Raw genomic sequence first — 12,324 nt, 5'->3', positions numbered from 1 at the left:
AGAGGTCTGGGCACAGCACTAACACAGTGTGGAGAGAGAGGTCTGGGCACAGCACTAACATAGTGTGGAGAGAGAGGTCTGGGCACAGCACTAACATAGTGTGTAGAGAGAGGTCTGGGCACAGCACTAACACAGTGTGGAGAGAGAGGTCTGGGCACAGCACTAACACAGTGTAGAGAGAGAGAGGTCTGGGCACAGCACTAACATAGTGTGGAGAGAGAGGTCTGGGCACAGCGCTAACACAGTGTGGAGAGAGAGAGAGGTCTGGGCACAGCACTAACATAGTGTGGAGAGAGAGGTCTGGGCACAGCACTAACATAGTGTGGAGAGAGAGAGAGGTCTGGGCACAGCACTAACACAGTGTGGAGAGAGAGGTCTGGGCACAGCACTAACACAGTGGAGAGAGAGGTCTGGGCACAGCACTAACATAGTGTGGAGAGAGAGAGGTCTGGGCACAGCACTAACATAGTGTGGAGAGAGAGAGAGGTCTGGGCACAGCACTAACACAGTGTGGAGAGAGAGAGGTCTGGGCACAGCACTAACATAGTGTAGAGAGAGGTCTGGGCACAGCACTAACACAGTGTGGAGAGAGAGGTCTGGGCACAGCACTAACACAGTGTGGAGAGAGAGGTCTGGGCACAGCACTAACATAGTGTGGAGAGAGAGGTCTGGGCACAGCACTAACATAGTGTGGAGAGAGAGGTCTGGGCACAACACTAACACAGTGTGGAGAGAGAGAGAGGTCTGGGCACAACACTAACATAGTGTGGAGAGAGAGGTCTGGGCACAGCGCTAACATAGTGTGGAGAGAGAGGTCTGGGCACAGCACTAACATAGTGTAGAGAGAGAGAGGTCTGGGCACAGCACTAACATAGTGTGGAGAGAGAGGTCTGGGCACAGCACTAACATAGTGTGGAGAGAGAGGTCTGGGCACAGCACTAACATAGTGTAGAGAGAGAGGTCTGGGCACAGCACTAACATAGTGTGGAGAGAGAGGTCTGGGCACAGCACTAACACAGTGTGGAGAGAGAGGTCTGGGCACAGCACTAACACAGTGTGGAGAGAGAGGTCTGGGCACAGCACTAACATAGTGTGGAGAGAGAGAGGTCTGGGCACAGCACTAACACAGTGTGGAGAGAGAGAGGTCTGGGCACAGCACTAACATAGTGTGGAGAGAGAGGTCTGGGCACAGCACTAACATAGTGTGGAGAGAGAGAGAGGTCTGGGCACAGCACTAACACAGTGTGGAGAGAGAGAGGTCTGGGCACAGCACTAACATAGTGTGGAGAGAGAGGTCTGGGCACAGCACTAACACAGTGTGGAGAGAGAGAGGTCTGGGCACAGCACTAACACAGTGTGGAGAGAGAGGTCTGGGCACAGCACTAACACAGTGTGGAGAGAGAGGTCTGGGCACAGCGCTAACACAGTGTGGAGAGAGAGGTCTGGGCACAGCGCTAACACAGTGTGGAGAGAGAGGTCTGGGCACAGCACTAACATAGTGTGGAGAGAGAGGTCTGGGCACAGCACTAACACAGTGTGGAGAGAGAGGTCTGGGCACAGCGCTAACATAGTGTGGAGAGAGGTCTGGGCACAGCACTAACATAGTGTAGAGAGAGAGGTCTGGGCACAGCACTAACACAGTGTGGAGAGAGAGGTCTGGCACAGCACTAACATAGTGTGGAGAGAGAGGTCTGGGCACAGCACTAACATAGTGTGGAGAGAGAGAGAGGTCTGGGCACAGCACTAACATAGTGTGGAGAGAGAGAGAGGTCTGGGCACAGCACTAACATAGTGTGGAGAGAGAGGTCTGGGCACAGCACTAACATAGTGTGGAGAGAGAGGTCTGGGCACAGCACTAACACAGTGTGGAGAGAGAGAGAGGTCTGGGCACAGCACTAACACAGTGTGGAGAGAGAGGTCTGGGCACAGCACTAACATAGTGTGGAGAGAGAGGTCTGGGCACAGCACTAACATAGTGTGTAGAGAGAGGTCTGGGCACAGCACTAACACAGTGTGGAGAGAGAGGTCTGGGCACAGCACTAACACAGTGTAGAGAGAGAGAGGTCTGGGCACAGCACTAACATAGTGTGGAGAGAGAGGTCTGGGCACAGCGCTAACACAGTGTGGAGAGAGAGAGAGGTCTGGGCACAGTGCTAACACCGTGTAGAGAGAGAGGTCTGGGCACAGCACTAACACAGTGTGGAGAGAGAGGTCTGGGCACAGCACTAACACAGTGTGGAGAGAGAGAGGTCTGGGCACAGCACTAACATAGTGTAGAGAGAGAGGTCTGGGCACAGCACTAACATAGTGTGGAGAGAGAGGTCTGGGCACAGCACTAACATAGTGTGGAGAGAGAGAGAGGTCTGGGCACAGCACTAACATAGTGTGGAGAGAGAGAGGTCTGGGCACAGCGCTAACATAGTGTGGAGAGGGAGAGGTCTGGGCACAGTGCTAACATAGTGTGGAGAGAGAGAGAGGTCTGGGCACAGCACTAACATATTGTGGAGAGAGAGGTCTGGGCACAGCACTAACATAGTGTGGAGAGAGAGAGAGGTCTGGGCACAGCACTAACACAGTGTGGAGAGAGAGGTCTGGGCACAGCGCTAACATAGTGTAGAGAGAGGTCTGGGCACAGCACTAACATAGTGTGGAGAGCGAGAGGTCTGGGCACAGCGCTAACATAGTGTAGAGAGAGGTCTGGGCACAGCGCTAACACAGTGTGGAGAGAGAGGTCTGGGCACAGCGCTAACACAGTGTAGAGAGAGAGCGGTCTGGGCACAGCACTAACATAGTGTGTAGAGAGAGGTCTGGGCACAGCACTAACACAGTGTGGAGAGAGAGAGGTCTGGGCACAGCACTAACATAGTGTGGAGAGAGAGAGGTCTGGGCACAGCACTAACATAGTGTGGAGAGAGAGAGGTCTGGGCACAGCACTAACATAGTGTGGAGAGAGAGGTCTGGGCACAGCACTAACATAGTGTGTAGAGAGAGGTCTGGGCACAGCACTAACACAGTGTAGAGAGAGAGAGGTCTGGGCACAGCACTAACATAGTGTGGAGAGAGAGAGGTCTGGGCACAGCACTAACATAGTGTGGAGAGAGAGGTCTGGGCACAGCACTAACATAGTGTGGAGAGAGAGAGAGGTCTGGGCACAGCACTAACATAGTGTGGAGAGAGAGAGGTCTGGGCACAGCACTAACATAGTGTGGAGAGAGAGAGGTCTGGGCACAGCACTAACATAGTGTGGAGAGAGAGGTCTGGGCACAGCACTAACATAGTGTGGAGAGAGAGAGAGGTCTGGGCACAGCACTAACATAGTGTGGAGAGAGAGAGAGGTCTGGGCACAGCACTAACATAGTGTGGAGAGAGAGAGAGGTCTGGGCACAGCACTAACATAGTGTGGAGAGAGAGAGAGGTCTGGGCACAGCACTAACATAGTGTGGAGAGAGAGGGGTCTGGGCACAGCACTAACACAGTGTGGAGAGAGAGGTCTGGGCACAGCACTAACATAGTGGAGAGAGAGAGGTCTGGGCACAGTGCTAACATAGTGTGGAGAGAGAGGTCTGGGCACAGCACTAACACAGTGTGGAGAGAGATGTCTGGGCACAGCGCTAACACAGTGTGGAGAGAGAGGTCTGGGCACAGCACTAACACAGTGGAGAGAGAGGTCTGGGCACAGCACTAACACAGTGGAGAGAGAGGTCTGGGCACAGCACTAACACAGTGTGGAGAGAGAGGTCTGGGCACAGCACTAACACAGTGGAGAGAGAGGTCTGGGCACAGCACTAACACAGTGTGGAGAGAGAGGTCTGGGCACAGCACTAACATAGTGTGGAGAGAGAGAGAGAGGTCTGGGCACAGCACTAACATAGTGTGGAGAGAGAGAGGTCTGGGCACAGCACTAACACAGTGTGGAGAGAGAGAGGTCTGGGCACAGCACTAACAGTGTGGAGAGAGAGAGGTCTGGGCACAGCACTAACACAGTGTAGAGAGAGGTCTGGGCACAGCACTAACACAGTGTGGAGAGAGAGGTCTGGGCACAGCACTAACATAGTGTAGAGAGAGGTCTGGGCACAGCACTAACACAGTGTGGAGAGAGAGGTCTGGGCACAGCACTAACACAGTGTGGAGAGAGAGGTCTGGGCACAGCACTAACATAGTGTGGAGAGAGAGGTGTGGGCACAGCACTAACACAGTGTGTAGAGAGAGAGGTCTGGGCACAGCACTAACATAGTGTGGAGAGAGAGGTCTGGGCACAGCACTAACATAGTGTGGAGAGAGAGAGGTCTGGGCACAGCACTAACATAGTGTGGAGAGAGAGAGAGGTCTGGGCACAGCACTAACATAGTGTGGAGAGAGAGGTCTGGGCACAGCACTAACACAGTGTGGAGAGAGAGGTCTGGGCACAGCACTAACATAGTGTGGAGAGAGAGAGGTCTGGGCACAGCACTAACACAGTGTGGAGAGAGAGGTCTGGGCACAGCACTAACATAGTGTGGAGAGAGAGAGAGGTCTGGGCACAGCACTAACACAGTGTGGAGAGAGAGAGGTCTGGGCACAGCACTAACATAGTGTGGAGAGAGAGGTCTGGGCACAGCACTAACATAGTGTGGAGAGAGAGAGGTCTGGGCACAGCACTAACAGTGTGGAGAGAGAGGTCTGGGCACAGCACTAACATAGTGTGGAGAGAGAGAGAGGTCTGGGCACAGCACTAACATAGTGTGGAGAGAGAGGTCTGGGCACAGCGCTAACACAGTGTGGAGAGAGAGAGAGGTCTGGGCACAGCACTAACACAGTGTAGAGAGAGAGGTCTGGGCACAGCACTAACATAGTGTGGAGAGAGAGGTCTGGGCACAGCGCTAACACAGTGTGGAGAGAGAGAGAGGTCTGGGCACAGCACTAACACAGTGTGGAGAGAGAGGTCTGGGCACAGCGCTAACACAGTGTGGAGAGAGAGAGAGGTCTGGGCACAGCACTAACACAGTGTAGAGAGAGAGGTCTGGGCACAGCGCTAACACAGTGTGGAGAGAGAGGTCTGGGCACAGCGCTAACACAGTGTGGAGAGAGAGGTCTGGGCACAGCACTAACATAGTGTGGAGAGAGAGGTCTGGGCACAGCGCTAACACAGTGTGGAGAGAGGTCTGGGCACAGCACTAACATAGTGTGGAGAGAGAGGTCTGGGCACAGCACTAACATAGTGTGGAGAGAGAGGTCTGGGCACAGCGCTAACATAGTGTGGAGAGAGAGGTCTGGGCACAGCACTAACATAGTGTAGAGAGAGAGGTCTGGGCACAGCACTAACACAGTGTGGAGAGAGAGGTCTGGCACAGCACTAACATAGTGTGGAGAGAGAGGTCTGGGCACAGCACTAACATAGTGTGGAGAGAGAGAGGTCTGGGCACAGCACTAACACAGTGTGGAGAGAGAGAGGTCTGGGCACAGCACTAACATAGTGTGGAGAGAGAGAGAGGTCTGGGCACAGCACTAACATAGTGTGGAGAGAGAGGTCTGGGCACAGCACTAACATAGTGTGGAGAGAGAGAGAGGTCTGGGCACAGCACTAACATAGTGGAGAGAGAGGTCTGGGCACAGCACTAACACAGTGTGGAGAGAGAGGTCTGGGCACAGCACTAACATAGTGTGGAGAGAGAGGTCTGGGCACAGCACTAACATAGTGTGTAGAGAGAGGTCTGGGCACAGCACTAACACAGTGTGGAGACTGGAGAGAGGTCTGGGCACAGCACTAACATAGTGGAGAGAGAGGTCTGGGCACAGCACTAACACAGTGTGGAGAGAGAGGTCTGGGCACAGCACTAACACAGTGTGGAGAGAGAGAGGTCTGGGCACAGCACTAACATAGTGTAGAGAGAGAGGTCTGGGCACAGCACTAACACAGTGTGGAGAGAGAGAGAGGTCTGGGCACAGCACTAACACAGTGTGGAGAGAGAGGTCTGGGCACAGCACTAACATAGTGTGGAGAGAGAGGTCTGGGCACAGCACTAACACAGTGTAGAGAGAGAGGTCTGGGCACAGCACTAACATAGTGTGGAGAGAGAGAGGTCTGGGCACAGCACTAACACAGTGTGGAGAGAGAGAGAGGTCTGGGCACAGCACTAACACAGTGTGGAGAGAGAGGTCTGGGCACAGCACTAACACAGTGTGGAGAGAGAGAGGTCTGGGCACAGCACTAACATAGTGTGGAGAGAGAGAGGTCTGGGCACAGCACTAACACAGTGTGGAGAGAGAGGTCTGGGCACAGCGCTAACATAGTGTAGACAGAGGTCTGGGCACAGCGCTAACACAGTGTGGAGAGAGAGAGGTCTGGGCACAGCACTAACACAGTGTGGAGAGAGAGAGAGGTCTGGGCACAGCACTAACATAGTGTAGAGAGAGAGAGGTCTGGGCACAGCACTAACATAGTGTGTAGAGAGAGGTCTGGGCACAGCACTAACATAGTGTGGAGAGAGAGGTCTGGGCACAGCACTAACATAGTGTGTAGAGAGAGGTCTGGGCACAGCACTAACACAGTGTAGAGAGAGAGAGGTCTGGGCACAGCACTAACAGTGTGGAGAGAGAGAGGTCTGGGCACAGCACTAACATAGTGTGGAGAGAGGTCTGGGCACAGCACTAACATAGTGTGGAGAGAGAGGTCTGGGCACAGCACTAACACAGTGTGGAGAGAGAGGTCTGGGCACAGCACTAACACAGTGTGGAGAGAGAGAGAGGTCTGGGCACAGCACTAACATAGTGTGGAGAGAGGTCTGGGCACAGCACTAACACAGTGTAGAGAGAGAGGTCTGGGCACAGCACTAACATAGTGTGGAGAGAGAGAGAGGTCTGGGCACAGCACTAACATAGTGTGGAGAGAGAGGTCTGGGCACAGTGCTAACACAGTGTGGAGAGAGAGGTCTGGGCACCAGAGACTAGAGCCATATGAAATCCGTTTTATTTTTTTCAAAATTCCATTAATTTTTTTTCCAAATTCCGTTTTTTCCGTTTTAATATTTCAGAATTCTGTATTTTGCTTTGTACGCTCATTTTACCATCAGAAATAGTGTCTAATAAGTGGGAATGAATAAATGTCCACAATTTAATAAGATATAACAGTCCATTTAATAGGGCCGTCTTAAATACTTTGAAGCTTCGAAGCTTCGTTCCATGGGCATGGGATTCGAATATGAAAATAAAATTTGATTATTAAAAAAAAAAAAAAATGATATATATTTTTGCAAAATCAACTCTGCCTCTCTTTGTTAACTACAACAAGCAATGCTGTTTGTTATTTAAGACGAGGTCGGACTCGGCACCGACAGATCTGTGTTCATTGTGCTGCTTTTATAAAGCCTCAAATGACGGCTTACAATATTTCATGAAAGCAAAGTGTTTTGTTTGTCTAAGATTTTAAAAGGTTTAAACTTTACAGCACTGACAGAGTTGAACAAAGTGCTGTACAAGTCCCACCACATTCCATATGGCTCTACCAGAGACTAACCCCCGGGGGGGGGGCCCGTGTCTCTCAGGTGAGCAGCACCGTGTGGTCCCTGCAGCAGGCCGCCGCGGAGCTGGAGGGGGGCCACCTGGGCGCGGCCCTGCGGCACAGCAAGGAGGCCATCCTGGCCTCGGAGAGGGCCTTCTTCGACCCCTCCCTCCTGCACCTCCTCTACTTCCCCGACGACCAGAAGTTCGCCATCTACATCCCCCTCTTCCTGCCCATGTGCGTCCCCATCCTGCTCTCCCTGCTCAAGATGGCGTCCGAGGTCCGACGGAGGCGCAAGGAGAAACAAGCCAAGAAGGACTGAGGAGGGAAACGCTGGCTCCGCGCGGCACACGGTGCGGTACGACCGGCGCTGTTAACGTCACGGCTCTGTTGGCCTGAACTCGACGCAGAACGAGTGGTTATTATTTATATAAGTGACCTTTTTGAGTTGCGGCATTTAAATTGCAGCCGTTTCAAGGGGCGTTGCCGATTTTTTTTTAAGTCTGATTTTGAGATTTAACGCCATCGGTGGTCGAGAGGCGTGTGGGAACTTTTTAGCTTCTGGTGAGGACGTCTGTACTATGACACTATGAACGTTATGAACAATTGTGGGAAGAATTGTTTGCTCCTCGAATCGGGACAAAAGGATATAGAATATTGGACACGGGACAATGAGTTCAAACATCATGTATGGTATTTATTGAATAATCAGAAAGCATAATTACATGAATTATCGGGTGGTCCATGGATCACGACAAGCTTGTTGACAGCAATGCAGTATAGCAGAGTGGCCAAGGAGCTCTCCCTTCCTCTATTCTAGATGGTCTGATATACTGTCCGACCTAGGGTGTCTTCGCTGGCTGACCAATCAAGTGTGAGACACCTGTGTCCTTTCCCATATGATCCAGCTCCGACCAGGTCCTCGAGGATGCATAGTTATGTAACAGGAAAATGCACAGGCGCCCACCCCGGACCGGCCAGCCACCCTCCTGGAGATAAGGGGGCCCCTCTAACCTTGGCCTAAAAGCCTCTCAATGTAAAAAGGAAACCATAGTGTTCTCAAATGTTTATGATACTGATTGTTCTGTAATCCTATTTATCAATGACTTTTAACTTAATCAATGTTCCTAATTAACTAATATATTTATATATGATATAAGCCTAAAGTCTGACGTTAATTTCCGACACAATGTTAATGGTTTGGGGGCTAAGAGGGCTGCTATTCAGTCCACTTTTTGAGGAATTTGCATGACATTTTTGTTTGCACACATTAAACTGAGGTTCTGGAGTGACTGCCGAGGTTCAGAGAAGTGACGTTAGTTAGTTGGAAGGTACTGTAGCACTCCTAGTCACCAAACCTACTTGACTTATTACGTGAAAAGGCCTTACTTCATATGCCGAGTAATACCAGCAGCTGTCGTACGGGCACCAGATTGAAAGCAACCAAGGATTTTTTTGTATCTACAATTTCCATTCCATTGCTGTTCTTGGAGAACGAAGCCTTCGTTAATACAGCTAACTAAGCTGAATGAACGATGGCAGAAATGTTCATTTGAGTTGTGAAGTAAAAAATAAGGTAATTCCCCTTGTCTGGTCCCGTAGCCTTACATGACATCATCGACTTGGCCACAAGCAAACGCATACAGTATTTGGGCAGAAATGTATATCTTTTTCTGCTGTGGAAGGAAGCGCTAAAACAAACGTGTGTTTTTTTTTTTTTTTTTTTACCTGCATTTACCTGTAGGTCCTCTGAGCTCTTTTTCAGCAAGACCCTGTTTCAACACTGACACAGTTACACTCTCATTCATACCTGGGAGATGTTGAGGGGGGGGGGGGGGTAAGTGCCTTGCTCAAGAGCACCAACAGTGGGGGAGTTGAAGGTGGAGGGAGCGTTTATACTTACCCCACCTGGACTTTCCTACCAGTCAGTCCGGGGATCAAACCTGTGGGTCTCAAACCCGCTGCTCTAACCTTTTAGGACCGTGGTTCTCAATGTGGGGCCCAGGGTCCCCCAGAGGTCCGCGAAAAAATTGGGGAACAGTATGATTTCACTAATATTGAATTCACTCGAAGTTTAGTCCAATGAGAGAATAATATAACAATGACTATTGTGATCATAGGTTTCACTCTCTCTCCACTGTCATCTCCACACACCCACAGTACGGACGGTTATGGAATCTTTAACATAATAATTTCTAACAACAAAGATCTTCTCAGGCGGGGGTCCCAGAGGCGACGTGTCCGCAGTCTATTGCGTATCGGTTTGTGGGTCGTTGACATGAAGAAGGTTGAGAGCCGCTGCTTCAGGACACTGGGTTAGTGAGTTATTAAAAGCGTCTCTATAATTATAGACTAGAACAGACGGGTTAACCTCGCTGTGAAGCCAAACATTTGGGAGGATTTTCACTTGTATGTATGGATCACACTGAACAACGAAGAGATGTCTTTAACGAGGCAATCCTTATCTTTATACGTGTTCATTCTATCCGTAGTTAGTTTGAATTAGTCAAAAGTTAAACGCGTGTTCTCTTGGAGGTTCTTCATGGCGGTGGTTATTTCCCCCATCGCCAGCTGACTAATCATACTTCACAAGTAAAGTCACGTGATCCAGTCGACAGTTTATTGGACCCTAACAAGTGTGTGTGAACAAACGGAAACTCCCACTGTGATGAGAAATGTTACATAATGCCGCTGTCCAATTTCAGTTTGCTTAGTATTATGATGTCGTCTTTGGCTATTTTGAACACCCTTGAGAGCAAAAGGTGATGATGATGATATTGATGCAGATCGAAATAGATTGTGAAAAATACAGGAGAATATGAACAAAAATGTAGTCTGCTTTATTTAATGTGTTATTGGATATTCGACTTGTCTGTGGTCTGATTTTGTCTTGCTTCAAACAAACCACTCCAGGGTTGACTTGTAAACAGACCTCATACATGGAGTGTGTCCCCCCCCCCCCCCCCAACTCAAACCAGCCAAATCAAAAAGGGGTAAATGTTCCAGGGTTTAACGGTACGTTTGGCTGGTTGTAACGGAAATTCATCTCGTCGCCAAGTTATTGTTAATGTTCGGGCCCTTAGGTCGGAAAAGTGTGAACCAATTAGATCCGAGGAGGCAGATTCAGCTACATTATTTAATCTTTCAATCCTTGATGGTGGTTTTGATCAACTTTTATGAATGCCGGTATCATATATCTGCTCATGTTTTCATGACACTCCATGTATGAGATAAAGCATTGTTAATATAGGGTCAAATGTCATATAATGCAGGTGTGAAATGCCCAAATCCTCTTTCAGACGTTTTGTCTACAAAATATTACTTTTTTTTTTTCAACACTGAAGCCTGTGGTACATAATTTGTATGGTCATTTTTGGTTCAATATCAATAGTTTGGTGTCACTTTAAAACGGGTTCTGTTCCGAGGTTTACTTGCACTGATCTTATTTTTGGGTAACCTGGAGGCCAGTTATGGACCTTGTGGGTCGTCGTGGGTAAATCTTCACGTCGGTAAACGGAAAGATGGCAGACGTTCCTCTGATGGTTCTCCAGCACTTACTGTCTCTTATGTCCCAATTCATGTTTGTGCTCCTTTTCTCGGCTTGTCTTGTACTCTTTATGCATCTAGTTTATTAATTTCTACTTTTAAGGGGAATGTAAAATTTGATTGTATGATATTAATAAAGTGAAAAATAAATACGTGAATTGGTAAGAAGGAAGTCGGCTATACCATTTTGTGTCTTCGGTCCATTTAAAATGCATGTGGGACACGAGGCTAATATTTTGGAGGTTAAGTCACAGCCTGTAAGTCGGCCAATAGGAGGTGGGGGGGGGTACGGCACATGCTCAGATTGCGCTGGTGGAGTGTTTGGGGACCTGACGGAATTGAAATGTGGACAAATTGTAATTGCCCATGCATTATACCCCAGGGTTACGGTTAGCATTAGGGTTAGGGAGGATAGGATTACCCTAACCCCGAATGGCATGAAATAAACCACTGGGGTCGTTTTGTCCTCTAAAATTGGTAACTTTCTTTTAGAGGTTTTTCAAAATATTATCTTCTCAAATTCTGTAAATAACGGACCCAATTTCATGACATAATCATCAACACAGCCACCGTTGTACACACACACACAAAAAGGCTAAATACAGGAAATAGTTGCTAAGGAGGCGGGGACGTTTCATGAGTCGTACTGTCTATCTGTATGTCATGTATGTCATATATGTTACGATGAATTGAAAATGGGGGACCCTGATGTAAACAAGACGAAAGTCTTTCTCTGGTCTGCATCCCCTTAACAATTGCATGTATTGAGCTGTACTGTACTGTACCCATTCTGCAATCTGTTAAATAAAGTTTTCAATCAATCAATCATTCAGCTCCTTTCTGTCATTCATTTCTATGCTACAGACGCGACAGGCGCGTTCCTTTTCCCAGCGTTTTAGCGTTCCTCGCGTTTTAGCGCTCTCGGCGGCCAGCGTTTTTGGGCGGTGTGCTCCCAGCGCCTAAAGTTGAAACTAGTTCAACTTTTGGAGAGGAGCGGCGCTCATCAAGGTAACTTTTTTCGACCGACCAATCAACATCGAGCAAGTGGCGGCAGTCGCGAGACTCAGGAAAACGCTCTGAGCTTTATGCATATTTTTGCTTTTCAAAGCGGTCCGCCTTGAAAAAAACGTCCCCGGTGGACACAAAAACTATTTCCTGTATTTAGCCTTTTTGTGTGTGTGTGTGTGTGTGTGTGTGTGTACAACGGTGGCTGTGTTGATGATTATGTCATGAAATTGTGTCCGTTTGCTTATTTTCCATATATTCACAGAATTTGAAAAGATTAGATTTTGAAACCTTCT

At 49.1% G+C, this 12,324-nt stretch overlaps 1 protein-coding gene across 1 annotated transcript in view; it reads left to right on the top strand.

Moving 5' to 3' along the window:
- pigs (phosphatidylinositol glycan anchor biosynthesis, class S) overlaps window positions 1-11,210 on the top strand; it is a 91,708-nt gene extending 80,498 nt beyond the window's left edge. The window contains exon 12 of the mRNA XM_084338377.1: window positions 7,521-11,210. Coding sequence (XP_084194503.1) covers window positions 7,521-7,799 — 279 coding nt within the window. The 3' untranslated portion in view covers window positions 7,800-11,210. The remainder of the gene's footprint in view (window positions 1-7,520) is intronic.
- Window positions 11,211-12,324: the final 1,114 nt, after the last annotated feature.

Source organism: Notolepis coatsorum, assembly GCF_963971535.1.
Source record: "Notolepis coatsorum genome assembly, contig: SUPER_8_unloc_1, whole genome shotgun sequence".
In the NCBI taxonomy this organism is placed as follows: domain Eukaryota; kingdom Metazoa; phylum Chordata; class Actinopteri; order Aulopiformes; family Paralepididae; genus Notolepis; species Notolepis coatsorum.
The sequence above is the reverse complement of the archived record's forward strand: the minus strand, read 5'-3'. Positions and strand labels throughout refer to the sequence as shown.